The sequence below is a fragment of the Arvicanthis niloticus genome, chromosome 9, assembly GCF_011762505.2.
Source record: "Arvicanthis niloticus isolate mArvNil1 chromosome 9, mArvNil1.pat.X, whole genome shotgun sequence".
NCBI lineage: Eukaryota > Metazoa > Chordata > Mammalia > Rodentia > Muridae > Arvicanthis > Arvicanthis niloticus.
The window spans coordinates 61,477,663-61,501,821 of NC_047666.1; the positions used below are offsets into that span (position 1 = coordinate 61,477,663).

The 24,159-nt window shown below is 39.7% G+C and overlaps 1 protein-coding gene across 1 annotated transcript in view; it reads left to right on the forward strand.

Moving 5' to 3' along the window:
* The first annotated feature begins 2,005 nt into the window (after positions 1–2,005).
* LOC117715339 (vomeronasal type-2 receptor 26-like) overlaps positions 2,006–24,159 on the forward strand; it is a 54,411-nt gene continuing 32,257 nt past the window's right edge. Inside the window, exons 1-3 of the mRNA XM_034512111.1 lie at positions 2,006–2,220; positions 3,405–3,702; positions 17,777–18,580. Coding sequence (XP_034368002.1) covers positions 2,006–2,220; positions 3,405–3,702; positions 17,777–18,580 — 1,317 coding nt within the window. The remainder of the gene's footprint in view (positions 2,221–3,404; positions 3,703–17,776; positions 18,581–24,159) is intronic.

Here is a 24,159-nt window from a genome sequence, read left to right on the forward strand (position 1 = left end):
GACAACCAAATAACCCTATTAAAAATGGAGTACGGATCTAAACAAAGAATTCTCAACTGAGGAAACTTGAATGGCCGAGAAGCACCTAAAGAAATGTTCAGCATCCTTAGTCATCAGGGAAATGCAAATCAAAACAACCCTGTGATACCACCTCATACCAGTCAGAATGGCTAAGATCAAAAACTCAGGTAATAATAGATGCTGGTGAGGATGTGGAGAAAGAGGAACACTCCTCCATTGTTGGTGGGATTGCAAGCTGGTGCAACCAATTTGGAAATTAGTCTGGCGGTTCCTCAGAAAATTGGACATAGCATTACCTGAGGACCCAGCTATATCACTCCTGGGCATATACCCAGAAGATGCTCTAACATATAACAAGGACATATGCTCCACTATGTTCATAGCAGATTTATTTATAATAGCCAGAAGCTTGAAAGAATCCAGATGTCCTTCTACAGAGGAATGGATACAAAATATGTGGCACATTTACACAATGGAGTATTACTCAGCTATTAAAAACAATGAATTCAAGAAATTCTTAGGTAAATGCATGGAACTAGAAATTATCATCCTGAGTGACATAACCCAATCACAAAAGAACACACATGGTATTCACTCACTGATTATTGGATATTAGCCCAGAAGCTTGAAATAACCAAGATTCAACTCACAGACCACATGAAGCTCATGAAGAAGAAAAACGAAGTGTGGGTACTTTGATCCTTCTTAGAAGAAGTAACAAAATACTCGAGGGAGCAAATATGGAGACCAAGTGTGGGATAGAAACTGAAGGAGGGGTTGTCTGGAGACCATTCCACCTGGGTGTCCATCCCATGTGCAGTCACCAAAGGTAGACGCTGATGTGGACGTCAGGAAGTGCATGCTGACAGGAGTCTGATATAGCTGTGTCCTCAGAGGTCTGCCAGAGCTTGACATATTCAGAGGCAGATGCTCACAGCTAACCATTGAACTGATCAAGTGGTTTCCAAAGGAGGAGTTAGTGAAGACTGAAGGAGCTGAAAGTGTTTGTAGACCCATGAGGAGAGCATTAATACCAAACAAGCAGAGCTCCCAGGGTTTAAACCACCAGCCTTAGAGCTCTTAGGGAGAGACCCATGGCTCCAGCTATATATGTAAGGGAGAATGGCCTTGTCGGGCATAGGTGGGAGAGGAGATCCTTGGTCCCATGAAGGCTAGATGCTGTGTGTGTGGGGGGGGTGGAATTTGAAGTTGGGGAGGTGGGAGTTGGGGGGTGGGGGGAACACCCTCATTGAAGCAGGAAAAGGGGGTGGGATAGGGGGGTTTCTTGTGGGGGGGATGGGGAAAGGGGATAACATCTAAATTATAAATAAAATATCCAATAAAAAAGGAAAAAATATAAAAAATAAATAAAAGAAACTCAACCCATTTAATATATATGCTGAAAATTGACCCTATAAAATATCAGAAATAATGCTTTCTGATGTAAGACTTTGGCTTTGCCTCACAGAAACACTCTAACAGTGATGTTAAATAATTAAGAATCCAGCCCTTCCACTCTTGATGCCTCCTTCAAATGACCTTTCACGACTTAATTATGTTTCCACTGGTTCACCTCCCTTTACCTTGGGACCTTGAGAGATCTCAGCTCACAATGGGTGTGCACCCCACAGTTGTTTTAGAGGACTTCACAAGTGTTCTTAATTCTATGTTTTCCTGATGAGAATCAGGGTCCCCAGGTGCCAAGTGAGAGGTTCCTGAGCCCTTGGAGACTCACAGTGATTCTGTAAAGGGGACATAATCTAAGGGTAAGTAGGTACAAAGTAGATTATACTCACAGGTACTGAGGGAGTGTTTGGATACAGGTGGGCCTGTACTGGGACAAAATAATGCCTTATAACCTTGATCCACACAGTCTAGACAGACACATGTTTATCAGTTGGCTGATGTGCTATCAGGGTTGATTAGTCCAAGATTCTCAACTGAAAAGATTTCTGGGATTTATCAATTATTTATCAATGTTAGTATGAAATTACTCATTGCTTTCTTTCTCCTGATTGTTCTGATTGTATTCCAGGAACAAATTTCTTGTTTCTCTTTAAATTTACCTGCTTCTCCTGGCTACTATCAAGATGGGGATTTTGTTATTGGAGGACTCTTTTCCCTTCGAGTGAACTCTGGAGACATTACAAGTAAATTTGGCTTTAAAGATACAATCTCTACAGCAGATATTGTTTATGCGTAAGTGGCTTCTCTCTTTAAAAAATTGTTTCAGGATTTCAAACATGTATACAATATATGTTGATCATACCCACTTCTACTGCTTCCCCTCCCATGTCTCCTGTCTTCACCTTCCTGGGGTCTCTCTCTCTCTCTCTCTCTCTCTCTCTCTCTCTCTCTCTCTCTCTCTCTCTCGTCACTATCTATCTCTGTTTCTGACTCTCTCTCTCTCTCTCTCTCTCTCTCTCTCTCTCTCTCTCTCTCCATCTCTCTCTCACTTTTTAATCTACTGAGTTCATTTAGGCATGCCAGTACTACAGGAGTATAGGACATCATCTAGAGTCTAGGTAAGCTACTAGGGCAACCTCCTAAGGAACTGAACTCTCCATTCCCCAGTAGCCACCAAATGCCAAGAGCTACTCACGCATGACTGGCTCTCTGTGTGTCTCTCCCTACTTATGCTGAATTCTCTTAAATATGTAAGAAGGTGTTGAAAGCACTTTGCAGTGGGTAACAATTTTTATTTGTAGTTATTTAGCATATTTTACTGAGAACACTTTATTTTTCCTGCTTAAATTGATTTGACATCATTTTTTTGAATTTTTATGTTTGATCAAGCACTGTGTATTTTCTTGAGGTTTATTCTATTTCTGAAGACCACATGAAATACTTAACTTTAATATTTGCTATTACCCACACTCCTCCATTTTAATTTCTCAGACACAAATTGGACAGTAAACAGTGAAACTTGTACATTTGATAGTATATGATGGGGGAAACCTTTAATCCCAGAACTTGAGAAGCAGAGGCAGGTGGATCTCTGTGACCTGAAATTAGCCTGGTCTACAATAGTGAGTTTCAGTCAAGCCTGGGCTGAATACTGAGACTCTGTACAAAAAAAAAAAAAAAAAAAAAAATTTTTTTTTAAAAAAAAATTGTGAATTTGATAATGAATTGTGCTATGAATTTTCTTCCTGTGACTATTTCCTCCACATTTTTAATATAGAATATCTGGCTTGTTTTTTGGAATATCATGTATGATCTTTACATGACTTAGATTGTTATAAATAAAAATCTAGAATCTGAGAGGAAGCATAGGAAGAGCTCCATGGAGAAAAGAGAGGGAGGTAATGGATGTGATTATATTTTAATTAAACATTAATATAAAAAAGACAAAAAATGGTCTTTCCAATTTTTCCTCCCAGGGATCTCACTAAACATTATCAGCACATTTTGGCAATGGTTTTTGCTGTAGAAAAAATCAACAAGGACCCAAATATTCTATTCAATATGTCCCTGGGATTCTTTCTCTTCAATGTTGACTTTATTGAGATGAAGGCCGTGGAGAGTTCTATGGCATTACTCTCAGGAGAGAGCCCCCCAGTTCCTAACTACAGCTGCAGGCCTGAGAAGACTGATAAGCTGGTTGCTGTGATAGGAGGCATTTCAACAGGAATATCAACTCAGATCTCTCGAGTTCTAAGTCTCTACAATGTCCCACAGGTATGCAAAGAGTCCTAGTTCTTTAGGTTAAACATAGTAGTAATATAGTAATAAATGCTAGTTAATCCAGTTATTGTTTATTGGTGAGGTATGAAATTACTTTAAATTTACTATTTAGTGATCATTTTTAACTCTGAAGAATAATTTATTCATAAGATGAAATCATGTTTGTATAATAAATTTAATATCAAAACTGTAAAACATGAAAAAATAAAAATACAGTGATGACAACCTGTATTCTGACCACTCCAAGAAAATGTCCTTTTCCATAAACCATTGTTAATACTCTTTTTCTTTTGTATGCAGTTTTAGCGCATCACAAAGCATGACGAGTTAATAATTCTACTCACAGGTTTATCTGTACCTAATGTGGGCATATGCCTTATTATTTTGCTGTGGTTTCAGCTCAAATTGCCACATAACATTTATTTTTACAAAGAACCGTGGGTCAGACTTACTCTGATTAGACGTTGGGACTCTTTGTAATTTTCACCTGTTGGCAGGAAAGTTTTATGTTTTTGGATTTGTTTTAAAATCTCTCTGTTGATCAGTAGGGATTCCTTATAAGCAATGCTAGAGAGGTAGCATTTACAAGTTAGATTCATCTTAATTAATAATAAACTTGAAAGGGCTACTAGAAATCTATTAATTTGCAAATAACCGTGATCCAGCATGAACTGTCCCCTGATATCCTCAGTGAAGTGACTTAACTCTTAGTAAATGAACTAGGCTCCCATGGTGATTCATTGTTATTTTGGATTTTTACCTATTTGTTCATTTCTGAGACAGGTTCTCACCATGGCAACTTACCTGGTCTTGAACATCCTATGTAGCCCAGGATAGCCTTACAGTGATCCTCTGCCTTTGCTTCCCAGAACTGGGATTAAAGGCATGCACCATTATGCTTGATCTAGATCTTTATTTTTTATGAGATTTCATAAGTGAATTTTAAAAACTTGATTATTTTATTTATTTATATTTCAAATGCTGTCTCCCTTCCTGATCTCCCAACTGCAAACCCCTATTCCATCCCCCCTCCCCACTGACTCTAAGAGGGTGCTCACACACCCACCCATGCTAGTCCCACCCCTGTAGCATCCTCTTTGATGGGACAACAAGCCTCCACAGGATCAAGTACCTCTACTCCCACTGATGCCAAATAATTCAGTCTTCTGCTGTATAAGTACAGGGAACCATGGACCATTCCATATATATACTTGTGTTGTTGGTTTAGTCCCTGGGAGCTCTGAAGGGTTTGGTTAGTTGATACTCTTGTTCTTCTATGGCATTGCAATTTCCTTCAGCTCCTTCGGTCCTTTCCTAAATTATTCCACTAAAGTCCCTGGGCTCAGTCCAATGGCTCACTGTAAGTATCTGCATCTGTCTTAGTTAGGTGCTGGCAGAGGCTTTCAGAGGACAGCCATACTAAGATCCTGTCTGCAAACACAACATGGCCTCAGTAATACAGTCAGGGTTTGATTCCCAACCATGGAATGGATCCTAAGGTGGGCCAGTCTCTAGATGGCCTTTTCTTTAGTCCTTGCTCCATTTTTTGTCCCTGGTTTCAGACAAAAAAAATTCTGGGTCAAAAATTTTGAGAGTAGTTTAGTGATGCCATTCCTCTACTGAGGGCCTCGTCTATCTATCTATCTCCTCACTGTTTGTTTTTTCTCCTAAGTTCACCTCTATGGTGTTTTGTGAGCCTCTGACATCCCAGGTTTCTGGAACTTTCTAGAGATTCTCTCTGTTCTCTAGTACCCGTAGCTGCATATTTCTGTTTGTTTTCCTGGCCTCTGGGCTTCTCTTTTGTCTCCCTCCATACCTGATCCTGCTCCTCTTTACCCCTTCCCTCTTCCACCCAGGTCGCTCCCTACCCCTGCCTCCCATGAATATTTTGCTCCCCCTTCTAAATGGGATTGAAGCATCCTCACTTGGGCCTTTCTTCTTGTTAAACTTCTCATGGTCTGTAGTTTATATAATGGGTATTCTGTATTTTTTTTGGCTAATATTCACTTATTAGTGAGTCTATACCTTTTGAGTGTGTCCTCTTGGGTCTCGGTTATCTTACTCAGGGTGATATTTTCTACTTCCATCCATTTGTTTGCAAAATTCATGATATCCTCATTTTTTTTATTATATATATATTTTTTTATTAGATCTTTCATTTACACTTCAGATGCCATCCCCTTTCCCCATTCCCCCCCTTAGAAAACCCCTATCCCATGCCCCCTTTTCCTTTTTGCATTTATACATTTTTTAAAAAAATGTTAATCATAGGCTTTATAAGTTTGGTATTGTTCAATCAGAGGTGTAACCCACTACCCAACCTAGATATATCTACTATCTTTGACTGGTGGAGATTCATGAACATCTGCTTCCCTGTCTCCCCTCTCTATCTCTCTTTCATCACCTAGCTTCTCCTCTCCTTCTTCTTCTCCTCTTCTTACTCCTTTTCTTCCTCTCAGTACTCCTCCCACCTTAGCTCCTTCTACACATCACCCTTCCTGTTAAAAGGAAACTTTTCTCTCAAAATACAATTAGAGCATAATTATGCCAATTTGTACCAGTGAGGTACAAGATAGTCCTAATACCCAGTCCATCCTTTTGTTGACCTATCAGCACCTCTGTCATCTCTCCTAACTAAAACATTTAGTTCTGAACCTGGCTTTAGGATGAATGTCAGCTGACGACCATACACTCAGATCTTTTCTCTCAAGGTAAATAGCTATAAGTTTTCAACCCCGTCAGAAATCCAGAATGACTGAGTTGACTTTAATTGTGGGAAGCACAAAGCATAGCTTCTAAAACTTAGCCAATTTATAGAGACCTCTGAACACCTGGACACTCGCTCTACTTCAAAACGTTGGAGCATCTGTTCTTCTGCCTTCTGGCCCAGGATCATCTGACAGACCTTAGTGCTGCAGAATTATTAAGGGCTGATTACTCTGTCTAGGCAGATATAATCAGTCGACTATCCTGCAAGTGTGTCCTTTTCTGGACAGTAATTTGTCTGTAGAAGGAAAGTGGCAATTCTTGCCTAGTGGCTGTCTCAACACAACTGGAGTAACTCCAAGGATGCTCAATTTCTTCTTAGAATTTAACATAGGAAGCTGTCTGGAGCAGACAGGTCTCTAATGAAAATGAACATTAATACTGAAATGTTTGTCATGCCAATTCTAAGGATTTCTGATGTTTTGAAAACCAGCTATCCATGTAAGGTAATCTGGACTGTTGCCTGTTAACTCCACTCAGCTATTTCTAAATAAAACATAGAGAACACCCTTATAATAAACTCCAAGTCATGAATTTGCTATAGTCCCTTAACTCACAGGCTGACCATCTCAAATCAGTTAAAAAAAGTTAAAGAAGGACTGGGTCTAAGCTTTGTATTCCTAAGTGTGTTATACTGGTACAATGCCTATGAGAGTAACAATATTCATCTCACTCTTATATCACTAAGAAGCTCATGTCAATGAAAACCTTAAAACTTGTAAACAAAGTAAATTGGTGCCATTTAAGAATTTATATCTTCATCTTGATATTAATTATACAGCTTTCTACTAATAGGTTATGGCTATGCAATAAACCCTAGCTAATCCTCTCTATTCCGACAAAACCACTACTTTTCTCTAGAGAGACAGCCCAACATTTACCACCTTAGTCCCCATGCCCAGGGAATAGGGGCGCTGACTCATCATTAGCTTCTTCAAGCTGATTATGGGCGTTGAGATATTAGAAGAGGAGTGGGGGGGAGAGCAAATTGACAGTCCTCTGATGCTGTGTCTTCGCTGCCTCCAGAAGGAATTCAGGGACCTCAGAGGTTTGAGCAGGTCTGCCCAGCTTGCTTGTTGAGTAGATACACCAAGGCTGATCATTCTGCAATATACAATTCTCAAAACAAATTTTAGTATCAAGATAGTTTTTTGTTTTTGTTTTTTTTTAGAAGAGGGCTGACATTTTATTAAGAATGTTGGTTCTAACCGCTTTTCTATTTTTCCCCTCTTTTATTGGATATAATATTTACATTTCAAATTTTATCCCCTTACCATATTTCCCCCACCACCCAGGAACCCCTTATCCCATTCCCCCTCCTCCTGCCTCTATGAAGGTGTTTACCCACCTACCCCCAGCCTCCCTCCCCACCCTCAGATCCCCCCCCCTCAGTGCTCAGCCTTCAGGGTACTAATTATCTTGTCTCCCACCTATGCCCAACAGGGCCATCCTCCCCTACATATAGAGCTGGAGTCATGTGTCTCTCCCTATGTGCTCCTAGGCTGGTGGTTTAGACCCTGGGGAGCTCTGGCTGGTTGGTATTGTTGCTTTCCTCATGGGGCCACCAGCCCTTACGGTTCAGGGTTCCTTCAATTTACTCTCTAACTCCTCCATTGGGAACTTTGATCAGATTAATGGATAGCTGTGGGTATCTGTCTCTGGGTATGTCCGACTCTGAGAGACCTCTAAGGAGACAGCCTTATCCGGCTACTGTCAGCTTTCCCATCCTGACATCCCTATCAGCGTCTATTTTTGGTGACTGCCTATGGAATAAATACCCAGACGCAATGGTCTCCCTACGACCCCCCCTTCAGATTCTGACCCACACTTTGTCTCCATATTTGCTCCTTTGGTTATTTAGTTACTCCTCCTAAGAAAGACCTAGGCATCCTCACTTGTTCTTTCTTCTTTATGAGCTTCATGTCGTCTGGTAGTTGAATCTTTGTTGTTTCAAATTTTTTGGGCTAATCTCCGCTTATCAGTGAGTAAATACCATGTGTGTTCGTTTGTGATTGGGTTACCTCACTCAGGATGATATTTTCTAGTTCCATCCATTTACCTAAGAATTTCTCAAATTCATTATTTTTAATAGCTGAGTAATATTCCATTATGTAAATGTACCACATTTTTTGTATCCATTCCTCTGTTGAAGGGCATCTGGGTTCTTTCCAGCTTCTGGCTATTATAAATAGGGCTGCTATGAACATAGTGGAGCATATGTCTTTGTTATTTGTTGGGGCATTTTCTGGGTATATACCCAGAAGTGGTATAGCTGGGTCCTCAGGTAGTGCTATGTCCAATTTTCTGAGGAACCGCCAGACCGACTTCCAAAGTGGTTGTACCAGCTTGCAACCCCACCAACAATGCAGGAGTGTTCCTCTTTCTTCACATCCTCGCCAGCATCTACTATCACCTGAGTTTTTGATCTTAGCCATTCTGACTGGTGTGAGGTGGTATCTCAGTGTTGTTTTGATTTGCATTTCCCTGATGACTAAGGATGTTGAGCATTTCTTAAGGTGCTTCTCGGCCATTCGAGTTTCCTCAGTTGAGAATTCTTTGTTTAGCTCTGTACCCCATTTTTTAATGGGGTTATTTTGTTGTTTGGCGACTAATTTCTTGAGTTCTTTGTAAATATTCGATATTAGCCCCCTATCAGATGTAGGATTGGTAATGATCTTTTCCCAATCTGTTGGTTGCCGTTTTGTCTTGTTGACAGTGTCCTTTGCCTTACAGAAGCTTTGCAATTTGATGAGGTCCCATTTGTCGATTCTTGATCTTAGAGCACAAGCCATTGGTGTTCTGTTCAGGAACTTTTCCCCTGTGCCTAGGTATTCGAGGGTCTTCCCCAACTTCTCTTCTAATATTTTCAGTGTACCTGGCTTTATGTGAAGGTCCTTTATCCACTTGGAGTTGAGCTTTGTGCAAGGGGATAAGAATGGATTAATTTGCATTCTTCTACATGTTGACCTCCAGTTGAGCCAGCACCACTTGTTGAAAATGCTGTCCTTTTTCCACTGGATGAATTTAGCTCCCTTGTCAAATATCAAGTGACCATAGGTATGCGGGTTCATTTCTGGGTCTTCAATTCTGTTCCATTGATCGTCCTTTCTGTCTCTGTACCAATACCAAGCAGTTTTTATCACTACTGCTCTGTAGTACAGTTTGAGGTCCGGAATGGTGATTCCCCCAGAGGTTCTTTTATTGTTGAGAATAGTTCTCGCTATCCTAGGTTTTTTGTTATTCCAAATGAGTTTGTAAATTGCTCTTTCTATCTCTATGAAGAATTGATTTGGAATTTTGATGGGTATTGCATTGAATCTATAGATTGCTTTTGGCAGGATAGCCATTTTTACTAAATTAATCCTGCCAATCCAGGAGCATGGGAGATCTTTCCATCTTCTGAGATCTTCTTCAATTTCTTTCTTCAGAGACTTGAAGTTCTTGTCATACAGATCTTTCACTTGCTTTGTTAGATTCACTCCAAGATAATTTATTTTATTCGTGGCTATTGTGAAGGGTGTCATTTCCCTGATTTCTTTCTCTGCCTGTTTATCCTTTGAGTATAGGAAGGCTACTGATTTGTTTGAGTTGATTTTATATCCAGCCACATTGCTAAAGTTGTTTATCAGGTTTAGGAGTTCTCTGGTGGAGGTTTTAGGTTCACTTAAGTATACTATCATATCATCTGCAAATAGTGAAATTTTGACTTCTTCCTTTCCTATCTGTATCCCTTTGACTTCCTTTTGTTGTCTAATTGCTGTAGCTAAGACTTCCAGTACTATATTGAATAGGTAAGGTGAGAGTGGGCAGCCTTGCCTAGTCCCTGATCTTAGTGGGATGGCTTCAAGTTTCTCTCCATTTAGTTTGATGTTGGCTACTGGCTTGCTGTATATTGCTTTTACTATGTTTAGATATGGGCCTTGTATTCCTGATCTTTCCAAGACTTTTAACATGAAGGGATGTTGAATTTTGTCAAATGCTTTCTCAGCATCTAGTGATATGACCATGTGGTTTTTCTCTTTGAGTTTATTTATGTAGTGGATTACATTGATGGATTTCCGAATATTGAACCATCCCTGCATTCCTGGGATAAAGCCTACTTGATCTTGATGGATAATTGTTTTGATGTGTTGTTGGATTCGGTTTGCGAGAATTTTATTGAGTATTTTTGCATCAATATTCATAAGAGAGATTGGTCTGTAGTTCTCTTTCTTTGTTGGGTCTTTCTGTGGTTTAGGTATGAGTGTAATGGTAGCTTCATAGAATGAATTGGGTAGTGTTCCTTCTGTTTCTATTCGATGGAATAACTTGAAGAGGATTGGTATTAGGTCTTCTTTGAAGGTCTGAAAGAATTCTGCACTGAAACCATCTGGCCCCGGACATTTTTTGGTGGGAAGATTTTTAATGACTGTGTCTATTTCTTTAGGAGTTATGCGACTGTTTAGATGGTTTATCTGCTCCTTGTTTAACTTTGGTACCTGGTATCTAGAAAATTGTCCATTTCATCCAGATTTTCTAATTTTGTTGAGTATAGACCTTTGTAGTAGGATCTGATAATTTTTTTAATTTCCTCTGTTTCTGTTGTTATGTCTCCCTTTTCAGTTCTGATTTTATTAATTTGAATGCTGTCTCTGCGCCCTTTGGTTAGTCTGGCTAGGGGTTTGTCTATCTTGTTGATTTTCTCAAAAAAACAGCTCCTGGTTTTGTTGATATTTTGTATAGTTCTTTTTGTTTCGACTTGGTTGATTTCAGCCCTGAGTTTGATTATTTCCTGCCGTCTACTCCTCTTGGGTATACTAGCTTCTTTTTGTTCTAAGGCTTTCAGGTTTGCTGTCAAGTTGTTGATGTATGCTCTTTCCACTTTCTTTTTGTGAGCACTTAGAGCTATGATTTTTCCTCTTAGTACTGCTTTCAATGAGTCCAACATGTTTTGATATGATGTGTCCTCATTTTCATTTAAATCTAAAAAGTCTTTAATTTCTTTCTTAATTTCTTCCTTGACCAAGTTATCATTGAGTAGAGCATTGTTCAGTTGCCAAGTGTATGTCGGTTTTCTGATGTTTTTGTCCATGTCAAAGACAAGTCTTAATCCATGGTGGTCTGATAAGGTACTGGGGATTATTTCAATCTTTTTGTATCTGTTGAGGCCTGTTTTGTGACCAATTATATGGTCTATTTTCGAGAAGGTACCATGAGGTGCTGAGAAGAAGGTATATTCTTTTGTTTTAGGATGAAATGTTCTATAGATGTCAGTTAAGTCCAATTGGTTCATAACTTCTGTTAGTTTCATTGTGTCTCGATTTAGTTTCTGTTTCCATGATCTGTCCATAGCTGAGAGTGGGGTGTTGAAATCTCCCACTATTATTGTGTAGAGTGCAATGTATGCTTTAAGTTTTAGTAAAGTGTCTTTTATGTATGTGGGTGCCCTTACATTTGGGGCATAGATGTTGAGAATTGCAAGTTCCTCTTGGTACATTTTTCCTTTCATGAATATGAAGTGTCCTTCTTTATCTTTTTTGATTACTTCTGGTTGAAAACTGATTTTATTTGATATTAGAATCGCTACTCCAGCTTGTTTCTTGGGACCATTTGCTTGGAAGATTGTTTTCCAACCTTTTACTCTGAGGTAGTGTCTGTCCTTTCCACAGAGGTGCGTTTCCTGAATGCAGCAAAATGTTGGGTCCTGTTTATGTTTCCAGTCTGATAGTCTATGTCTTTTTACTGGAGAATTGAGTCCATTGATATTAAGAGATATTAAGGAAAAATGAGTGTTGTTTCCTGTTATTTTTGTTATTGGCATTGGAGATATGTTTGTGTAGCTACCTTCTTTTACTGTTTTTGGAAGATTACTTTCCTGCTTTTTCTAGGTTGTAGTTTCCCTCCTTGTGATGGAGTTTTCCACCAATTATCCTTTGAAGTGCTGGGTTTGTGTTGAGATACTGTGTAAATTTGGATTTGTCATGGAATATTTTGGTTTCTCCATCAATAATGATTGACAGTTTTGCTGGGTATAGTAGTCTGGGCTGACATTTATGTTCTTTTAGGGTCTGTATGATATCGGTCCAGGATCTTCTGGCTTTTATGGTCTCTGGTGAGAAGTCTGATGTAATTCTTATAGGTCTGCCTTTATATGTTACTTTGCCTTTTTCCCTTACTGCTTTTAGTATTTTTTCTTTGTTTTGTACATTTGATGTTTTGACTATTATGTGGCGGGAAGTATTTCTTTTCTGGTCTAAACTATTTGGAGTTCTGTGAGCTTCTTGTATATTTATGGACATCTCTTTCTTTAGGTTAGGGAAGTTTTCCTCTATAATTTTGTTGAGGATATTTACTGGTCCTTTAAGTTGGGAGTCTTCCCCCTCATCTATACCTATTATCCTTAGGTTTGGCCTTCTCATTGTGTCTTGGATTTCTTGTACATTTTGGGTTAGTAGCTTTTTGTATTTTGCTTTTTCTTTGACAGTTGTGTCAATGTTTTCCATGGTATCTTCTGCACATGAGATTCTCTCTTCCATCTCTTGTATTCTGTTGGTAATACTTGTGTCTATGACTCCTGATCTTTTTTTTAAGTTTTCTATCTCCAGGGTGTTCTCCCTTTGTGATTTCTTTATTGTTTCTACTTCCATTTTTAGGTCCTGCATGGTTTTGTTTAATTCCTTCTCCTGTTTGGTTGCATTTTCTTGCAATTCCTTAAGGGATTTTTGTGTTTCCTCTCTAAGGGTTTCTATCTGTTCTTTGAGAGTGTTATTTATGTCTTTCTTAAAGTCCTCTATCATCATCATGAGAAGTGATTTTAATTCTGAATCCTGCTTTTCTGGTGTGATGGGGTGTTCAGGGCTTGCTATGATGGGGGAACTGGGTTCTGATGTTGCCATGTAACTTTGATTTCTGTTGCTTACATTCTTGCGCCTGCCTTTTGCCATCTGGTTAATTCTAGTGCTACCTGTACTTCTGTCTCTGATTGAAGCCTGTCTTTCCAGTTGTCTCGCTTGTGTTTGGTCTTCTAGGAGTCCAGATGTCTTTGTGATTTTTTTCCAGCTGCCCTGATTACAGTGGTATCTCTCGGATGCCTCAGGATATGGTGCCTCCTATGTAGCAGTCCAGCTAGATGTCTGCTGTTCTGGGTGCAGTGTCTCCTCTTGGTTATCTCAGGGTATGTTGTCTGACACTCTGAGTTCAGTTGTTCCTCTGTGGCTCTGGGTTGAGCGGACCTTCCAGTATGTCTCAGGCGGTGACCGGGGTCCACACAACTGCAGACCTGGTAGAGGTCTGGTCCGGGACTCAGACCCGGGGGATGGGCAGAAAAGGGGTGCTAGCCGGCAGGGGCGTGGGGGAAGGGGGGCGGGGAGGGGTATCTGCTGGGTTCTGAGCACTCAGGGCGCCCAGCTATGAGCTCAGGGTAGTATGTGGGTTTTCCTACCTAAAGCTGGTTGTGGGATCTGTGGATCCCCCCGAATATGTCTGGCGGAATCTGGGGTGCACTCACCCGCAGGCCTCAGACCGGAGGAAGGGCGAGCAGCAGAAGGAGCGTGCTAGCGCTGGCTATGGGTTCTATGGATCCCCCAGAATGTGTCTGGCAGAATCCAGGGTGCACTTACCCGCAGGCCTCAGACCGGAGGAGGGGTGAGCGGCGGAAGGGGCGTGCTAGCACTGGCTATGGGTTCTATGGATCCTCCAGAATGTGTTTGGGGGACTCCGGGGTGCACTCACCCGCAGGCCTCGGACTGGAGGAGGGGCGAGCGGCGGAGGGGATGTGCTAGCGCTGGCTATGGGTTCTATGGATCCCCCAGAATGTATCTGGGGGATTCCTGGGTGCACTCACCCACAGGCCTCAGACTGGAGGAGGGGCGAGCGGCGGAAGGGGCGTGCTAGCACTGGCTATGGGTTCTATGGATCCCCCAGAATGTGTCTGGATGACTCCTGGGTGCACTCACCCACAGGCCTCGATATCCTCATTTTTAATAGATCAAATTCAAATTTTCCTCTTCAACTTGTGGCAAGCCGGCAGCCTGTGTCTACTGATAGCTATGTACTTGGCCCAACACAAATTCAACACACTTACAAAATCCTGTGGCATTTTTGTGATTTCTTTTTGTAATCCACTTGCACATGTCTTAAGTGTGAACTGTGGAGCTGGCAGTCCTGTGCTGCTGACCTTGTTATATTCATGTTTCGTTTCCTTTATCATGTAGGCATTTTTGTTTGAGTTCTTCTGTGTAGAATAAGTACATCATCTTTAGTGTATGTAAATGAATCCCTAATATATGAAAATTATCCCAACTTTTCATATGACAGATAAGCCTTTCTTTCCATTTCTTTGTCAGCCTGAGTGCCATATGTCTGTTCTCATTTCCCTGTGCTGGGTCCTCTTTTTACTAAGTCTACATCTTTCTTTCTTCATTTACCTTCACATTTTCCAGAGCACATCCTTGAGTTGAAGAAATTTTATAAAGATTGTTCAGTGGTGGTTTTCATTTGACTGACTTGCATTTTAATTTTCACCAACTTTATTTGGATGTTTTGTTCTGATTTTTCATAATTTTTCCTCCACATTTAGAAATTTCTCCACTAAATGCCTGTTTGCTATGTTCTATTTAAATTCAGAGTTGATTGTCTTATTGCAGTTACCTGATTATGTGAATTCTGTGATTATTTGTGATTATTGGTCACTCTCCACAGCAGTGTGACTGACATCCAATCTCATGTCATTTTTCTTATTAGCTTTGATTTCTAGTACAAAGGAATTATGAACTCATGGAGGTACATAGTGGTTTTCTTTTCTTTCTCTATCTTATTTTATCTATCACTGTGTGTGTATGAATATGTATTGCTTGTGCATGTGTGTGCATGCATGTGTATGTGTGGTTTGTGGGACATGTGGTGTGTGTCTGGTGTGTGGAACATGCAAATGAGTCACAAAAATATGCAGGTATGTATGTCAGTACACCTACACATGGAGGCCAGAGAGTCTTCCTCTATTACTTTCTACACTGCTGCCTTGAATCAAGGTCTTTCACTCAAGACCCTGATTTCACAACCTTGAGATTCTGTACTGGCTAGTCAGCAAGCTCTTAGGATCTACCTGTCTTTACCTTGGGGTACAAGCACAAACAGCTATGTCTGACTTTTTATGGAGATGCTGAGGATTCTAATACAGGCCCTCATGCTTGTAGAGAAAACACTGAGCCACCTCCCCAGCCTCATGAACTATTTCTATATTTATTTCTTTATCTATACCTATATATATATCATCTATATCTAATATATATATTTAAATTAATGTACAAAATAATGGGTTTATCATGGCATCTTCATGTATGTATAACATTATACTTTGTTCTTCAGTTCCCTCTGTTTTTGACCTTTGAGACTCCACAGTTATAGTCTGATGTTGAGGTCAGCTTCTACTCAGCAAGACAGTGAACTAAATCCTCCGTCCATAAACTGCCTGAGCCAAGCCTCCTCCTGCCTAACTCTTTAGTTTGTTGCCATTGTAACCTTCCATTTCCACACATGCCTCCTGAGGCAGCCTCATCCAGGCTTGTTGAGGTGCTGCAGACTCTGTAATATGCTGTCTCTCCCCATTCTCAGCACCGACAGTAGGTGTTAGATGATCGATGATCAGTTGTCTCCTGAGAGGGCAAACTGCCACAGCCCTCTGAGTCATAGGGAGGGATAAACTATAGATGGCAGCCATCTTGCTGGAGGACCAGCTGTATTCCTGAAAAGGACACCTGGATTGGAGACCTGAAAGAACCCTGCCTGGGCTTGTCCTGGAGGCAGAACAACAGGTCTCTCCACCACAGACCCTTGCCTCATGATTTGTCACACTTCAAACATAATTTTTTTAATGTATGGTTTAAAAATAATTCACCCATATTTTTAGAAATATGTTTAATTAACAAAGTTATGTTGATTAAAAACCATAAGTCAAATTATGTTTTATTAATTAATTTAGTTTCATGGGACTCACGAACCCATTATCAAAGTGTGTTGATATAAAATATTATATCGTCATGTGTCATCTATTTAATTGGTTACTTCTGTACATTTATTAATATTGAATATTTCTTTATGCTACTGTTTCCTTCTTCAAAGTATTCATATTTACTTCATTTTGTGATTTCTTTTTTCCTATTCCTCCTGCTCCCCCACCTACCTCTCTAGCCCAGACAATTAACATACATTAAGTGTCTTTATTCAATTATCTGGATTTTCAATTCAATATGTGAAGTATTCACCAAACCCTCAGATTGAGATACCTGGTGAGAAGTCAGTGAATGGAGCCAGGGCATGAGCAGTGGGTTAGGGCATAATCTAGTAGGCATCTGATGTTAGGAGATTATTGAGGGAATTTGTGTGGAAAGGGGGATCAAGTCCTAATCTGAGCTATGGGACACTGGAATATTGATACCAGCTGTGTAGCGAGAGCTAGAAGATTCAATAAGGCAGACTGATACTGTTTGCCAAACCTTGGAAATACATTCCTTGATCAAAGAAAGATCATGGGAACCCATTAAAGAGTACATTTTAAGGAAAAGGATTGTTTCATGCCAATATTAGATTAAGTAAAGTGAATTTGATAATTGACAATTTGATATGGCAGATTAGGTAATTAATGATCTAGTCCACATCCCACCCCAGAGGAGATGCCCTAGTGCACAGGAATGACTGTGTACACATCTCAATTGAAGATTTCTGCTAAGGAGTTTAGCAAATAGGGGTTAACAGAGGGTCTGTTAAAGAAGAGATTTACAACAATTGTTGAGGTAGATGGTCAGCCTTCTATCCTAAGCAAGCTTATTTTAGGGTAGCTGACAGCAGATTAAGCATTACAGAAAGACTAAAGACATAGTAACTTTGAGGGAAATAGAGAATTCACTAGTAGATTTTTCAATACTTTATAGATTTTTCTGTATTGGTTAGTTATGGATTTGTAACTTCGAGTAAAAAGGCCTTTAGTGTTAATGTTTCTGTACTTCCATTATCAAGAAGATGAAAGTTTTGGTATGGTAAGTGACAGATTTGCTATGCTCTTGTTTGATTAGTATTTCCTCAACGAAAAGCAGGAGATAGGCACTCTGGGGTCATGTTTGGTATGCTCTACAAAACTGCAAAGAAAAAGATATATTTCGTGTGAGCAGTAAGAAGAAAATGATGGGTCAGAAGTGAAATAATGGTATGTTTTAACAAAGTTAAATGTTTAATTTCTTATGCAGTTCATTAAGAGAAACTATAAATCAAATTATTTGAGAATAAACATAATTATCTTGTCTTAAATAGTAACTTTCTTTCTGTTTAGATCAGCTATGCTCCTTTTGACCAGAATCTTGGGACCAAAGTTCAGCTCCAGTCTCCTTATCAGTTTCCTGTGCACATCACAGCTCTGTATCAGGGAATTATTCAACTGCTGCTATACTTCACATGGGTCTGGGTTGGTCTGGTGGTTCCAGATGATATGAGGGGAGAACTCTTCCTTAGGGACATCACAGAGCAGATGACCAACCATGGACTTTGTGTTGCATTTGCAGAAAAGGTTCCAGAATTTCCTGCTAAGGACACAGTAAACAGGAGACTTTTTATGGAAAGATTCACATTGACACGTGTTATTGTTGCATTTGGTGACACATACTCTCTTCTGAGATTTGTCTATAACACCATCTGCAATACTCCTTTTGGTAATGTCTGGATCACAACTTCTGATTGGGATATCACCACATTACCCTTTGAACAAGATCTAGGTTATACATACTTTGGTGGAGGGTTATCATTTTCTGTTCGCACAGATAAAATTCTGGGATTCAAGGATTTTCTTGGAAGTGTCCAACCTAGAAAATACCCTCATGATACCTTTATACAGGATGTGTGGTCAATCATGTTTGAATGTCCATATTTTGTTCAGGATATAGACAGGGAACTAAGTCAATGTGAACAAAATGGCAGCCTGAGCACACGTCCTCTGCATGTTTGGGATATGAACACCTCTCCCCCGAGCTACAAAGTCCATGCTGCTGTGTATGCCATTGCCCAGGCACTGCATGAGGAGCTGTCACTCGGAGTGGAAGGAGGCTCACTTGATAAAAGGAAGGCTCCTCTCCCATGGAAGGTAAAAATAACTGGTCTTGTATTTTTCTAGAGTGCTGGGCCTAAGTTTGTAAGTTCTGCATTTTGATTCATGATCTTTCTAGTTACTGTTAGAGAAATAGGTCTTGTGTTACATGTTTCTTTATGCTACCATCTCCTTCCTCAAACTATCCATGTTTATTTCAGTAGCACAAAGAAATAGTGATAGAGAAAAAATAAAAAAATCACATTGTATTGTTTTAAAGTTGAACTAACATTTCTATCAGAAAACAATACATACATGATGCTGAAAAATGATTATCTTATTTTAAGTACATTCAAGCAGTAACATTTATGCCATTTAATTATCACATATATTTTTTATTATTGTTTTTAATGATATGTGAAGTAATTATATAAGTCAAGTGACTTGTACAAGTATATATATTGCATATTTTAAGGGATTTTACATACATTTTATGCCAATAGGTTGTTTCGTTTTGATAAACAGATTCTAGAACACATAGCTTCTATAAGGCTAGACAATATCACCCATGAGTGTTCTCCAGTCTATGGGAGGCTGAGACAGAAGGATGATGTGTTTGAAGCCAGTCGGGGCTATATAGATAGATATAGTCTTATAAATCAAATCCCAAACCAAACTGAAACAAAAGCAGGTTCTTTAAAATGAAGCTGGATTGAATGGGGTGGCACTAGTCATGACACATTAACTTTCCACATGTCTACTCCTCTGTGCCTGATTATCATCTTAAACCTGAGTGCCTCCCTCTACATCCTTGTCAACACTTTATATTTTGAGATTGTTTAAATTAGCTCATTATTGTTTGGTACTTTCAAACATTTAAATAACAAATATTGGGCATTTTCTATCCCTGCCCCATTGCATTTCCTGCCCCTCCCTCTCCTGTTGAAGACTTCCTCTCAACCAGCCCTCTCTCACGCTCATGATTTCTTTTCGTAGGTGGGATCCTGTGATTTTAACTAAAGTTTCACACACAAGAGTGGGATGTTATTACTAGACTAAGGGCTAATTATCCCATTAGATCACATACATCTTTTGTGTGTTTTGAATTTTGACATCAGGCGTCCTATCACAGAGAACGTGTTACAGCTCATGTGAGCTATATTTGCCTTTGTCTCAGATCAGTGACATTAAACACCTTTCCACACACTGCGTGTCATCATGTACCCCTCTCTTGAAAGAATATCTAACAGGAACTTTTTCTTATTTAAAATTTGGGCTAAATAATTTCATTAATTACCTATAACTTGGGATAACAACCCTTCATTAGGTGTCTTGTTTACAAATATCTTCTTCCATTCCATGGATTCTCCTCTTATACTGTTGGTTGTTTCCTTTGCTGTGCAGAAGCTTTTGTTGTTAAGATAGTTTTTCATGGCTTTCATTGACAGCTTTTCATATTGTGTTTGAAAATATCATCAAGACCAATGATATTGATGGCTTCCCTCTCTGACTTACTCTAGAAGTTTTTTATTTCAAGGTTTTTTTTTTATCTGTTTTTACTTTATTTGATGTGTGAAACAGACAAAAATCCAACTGCAGTTATTTAAATGTTGATGCCCTGTTTTCACAAAAGCATTTCTGTAATAGACTACACTTCACCCTTTGTGTGTTCTTGGTGTCTCATGTGTTCAGTTGGTTTCTGGACTTCTGTTCAGCTCCTCTGCGATGTGTGCATGTTATAGGCCATGCTTGTACTGCTGTAATTTTATAAAGCTGTTTGAAATGGGAAATGCAATGCTTTCATTTTGTTCTTCTTGATCAATTTTGCAAAAGGTATGTGTTTTCTTTGTGGCTCTCCTCTCTTGTAAGAAATTTAGGCCTTGATAATCAATGAGAAAAACATCATTTAAATTTTGAATGACATTTCCCTAATCTGTGACACCTTTTACATAATGAAGTATTTTAAACAAATAAGTCTTCTAATCCTTGAGCTATTATCTTTCTATGTCTCTTGAATATCTTACATCAATGTCTAACATGTTTTACCATAGGGATATTTTAACTACTTGGTTAAATTTGTTTCTAATTAGTAAAATAACTAGAAATGTCATTTTATTTTTCTCATTGACATATATTTATTATACATGGTATTGGGTTTCATTAGGATAATTACATTCAAGTGTATACAATGTTAGTTTGACTATGTTTCCCTTAATTCCTTCACTCTACTTTCTGATCTCTGCATAGGTGTGGTGGATTTAATGAGAAATGCCCCTCACAGGTTTAGGATTTGAACAATAGTTTCCCATGCCATTTCACTAGGGAAAGTTTGATGATGCAGTCTTCCTAGAGAAAATACATTAATGCAGAAGGGTTTTGATATTTATATATCTTTATCTTAGTTCAGGTTCACCTTCTCATCTTGCAGTTGTGAATGTGAACATTCCTATGACATCACACATGCCTGTTGCCATGCTACTCACCATGATAGACTCTGATCCATCTGGAACCATAGGCCCAAATAAACTCTTCTTTCTGTCAGTTGCTTGGGTTATAGTGCTTTATCACAGCAACAGAACAGTAACAAATACACACTTGTGTTACTCACTTTTGTTCCCCTACACAAGTCTCTGCCTTTACTCCTGAGTCTTCAATTTTTACGTATGTGTGTGCGCATATGTGTGTAAATGTGTGTGTATGCATGTGTGTGTGTGCATGGGCATATTAACATGTGTATGTGCATTCATGTATGTGCACATATGAGCATGTTGGTGTGTGTGTGTAATTTTGGGGAATTATAAAAACCATAAACTCTACAAACAAGAGAAAAAACTACAATATGTGGCTTTCAGAGTGTAATTTTGCTTAATATATTAATATTAAATATATAATATATTTGCTTATATTTTCCTTGGACCAATTTTTCCATAAATGGCACAACTTCATTAGTCTTTGTAAGTGGATATATTTCCACTGTGTATATGCCAATTTTTTAAGCATTCATTAATGGATAGACACTATATTACTTTCCTGTTGCTGTAACAAAACACCATGACCAAGTAAACTCATATGAGAAAGGGTTTGGCTTACAGTTCCAGGGGGACAAGAGTTTATCACTGCAAGCAGACATGGCATCAAGCATCAGGCATGGTGACAGGGGCAGGAGATCATATTTCAACCACAAGATAAAGCAAAGAGAGTAAACTGAAATGTCTCTATATTCTCAAAGCTCACCCAAGTGACATTCTTCCTCCAGAAAGGCTGCACCACTGAAACCTGATCAATGCCAACCAACTAGGTGACAAATGCTCAATACCTGACTCTGTGAGGGACAGTTTTATTCAAACTACCACACACTCCTAAGCTGAGTCATAAACTCATTATTGTTGCAGTAAGCCCTAATATCAAGTGCCTCTGACACACTGACTTACAAGTCCTTCAAGTAAACACCAAGAAGTGATGGAGCTGAATCATATGGAGCTGGATCATATGGTAGGTCCATTTCTGTTTTATTGAGGAATATTCTTTCTGTATTCCAGAATGGCTGTACTAATTCACATTCCCACTAGTAGTGTGTAATCATTCTCTTTTCTCCATATTATAGCCAATATTTGTTATTATATGAGTTTTCTATTGTTGTATTCCTGGCCATCAAGGCAGTGTCTTTCATGGGTTGCCTCTCATGGCTTGAGCCTCAAGCTAGACCAGTCATTGTTTTGCCACTACCACAAATTCTGAGCTACCATTGCCCCAGCACATCTTGCAGTCAGGACAGGTTGTAGGTTCAAGGTTTTGTGGCTAGGTTGGTGTCCAAGATACACCACTAGGAGCCTTGCCTTGTTGCAGAAGATGGGCAGTTTAGATTCAATATTCTCCATTACTAAGTCCTCACTAAGGTCACCCTTTGTTGGGAGCCGCAGTGAGCATGTCAGTATCCGCCATTCCAAGATGGCGTGGACATCGTGTCCTCCCACTAGTAAACAATTAACTACGCAGGTGCAAAGGCAGAAAACCCGCCAAAGTCACTGGCCAATCCCGAGGCGTAATACTGGGTGATGAGTGAACAGCCAATCAGAAGTGAACACGTCACTCTAGGGTGTATTTAAGCTGTGCCTCTTCCTGTCTTTGGCCCTTCCGCGATCTTTCACGTCTGCTGATACAGATTAAAGCCTCGCTGTGGTGATACCCGAATTCTGCCTCTGGTGTTTCTCTTCCACGGGTGAAAAGGGGACACGGGAGGCGCGCAACAACGATGTTGGGAGCCACAGTGAGCATGTCAGTATCCGCCATTGCAAAATGGCGCGGACATTGTGTCCTCCCACTAGTAAACAATTTGCGCAGGTGCAGAGGCAGAGAGTAAAGGCAAGCCTCGTTGCACAGAGCCAAATAGTCGCATCTGTGCATTGACGGCTCTTAAATCATGTAAAAGTCTCCACCTTCCGGATTTCTTTTTAATAACAAATATGGGTGTATTCCAGGGAGAGGTAGAAGGTTCTAAATGACCGAGCTGCACTTGTTCTTTAATTAGTTTGGTAGCAGCTTCCAATTTTTCAGAGGATAGGGACCACTGAGGAACCCACACGGCCTCCTCTGTGAGCCAGGGTATGGGCATAGAACCCTCAGTGGCGACTAGGGAAAACCCAGGCCTTGTCTTCCTGTGTTTGATTCTCGTGAGACAGGATCTAACCTTCCTTGTTCGTTCCTGGAATCCCAAGTTATCATTTATTACATTTTGTATTCTACCTTGGCTTCCCTGGACCCAGTTGGGCAGCCCTCTTGGGCCACAATCCCCTGGCTGCTACATGGTGGTTATGTCTCTCTGTCCTGAACCTTCTCAGGCATGGCATCTCTACTTCTCTACCTCTCCTAGAATGGTGGATCTCTTTCTCCTCCTTTCCCCCTGGCCCTAGCCAGAGAATCCTACAAGTCTCAACTCTGACTGCACTGCTCAACCATTGGCTGTCAGCATCTTAATTTAACAATCAGAACCAACTGGGGCAGGTTTTCAGAAGCTATGTGTGTGTAGATGTTCTTGCCTAAACAGTTTTTTGGGGGAAACATAATCAGCATTAATAACACAAGCAGTTATAAATATGTTCAAGGCTTTCCCTACTTTTTCTTCCATCAAGTTCAGTGTGTCCGCTTTAATGTTGTGATTGTCAATTGGAGTTTTGTACAGGGTGTTAAACACGAGTCTATTAGTATTCTTCAACATGACGACATCCAGTTAGACAGAACCATTTCAGAAGATGATTTCTTTTTTCCATTCTGTATTTCTGGCTTTTTTATAAAAGACTTTATGGACACTTTAAGGTATTCATAGGTGTGTGGATTTGTGTCTAGGTCTCAAATTCAGTTTTATTGCTCAATTGTTTCTTTTATGTGGCTTTTATTACTATAGTACTTTGTACACTTTAAAATTAGGGATGGTGATACCTCTAGAAATTCTTTTACCGTATTATGTTAATTCTATTGATCCATGAGCCTGGGAGATCTTTCCATCTTCTGATATCTTCTTTTTTTTCTCCAAGGACTTAAAATTTTATTATACAAGTCCTTTGCTTGCTTGGATTGGCTACCCCAAAATACTTTACATCTTTGTGGCTCTTGTGGAGGGTTGCTTCCCTGATTTTTCT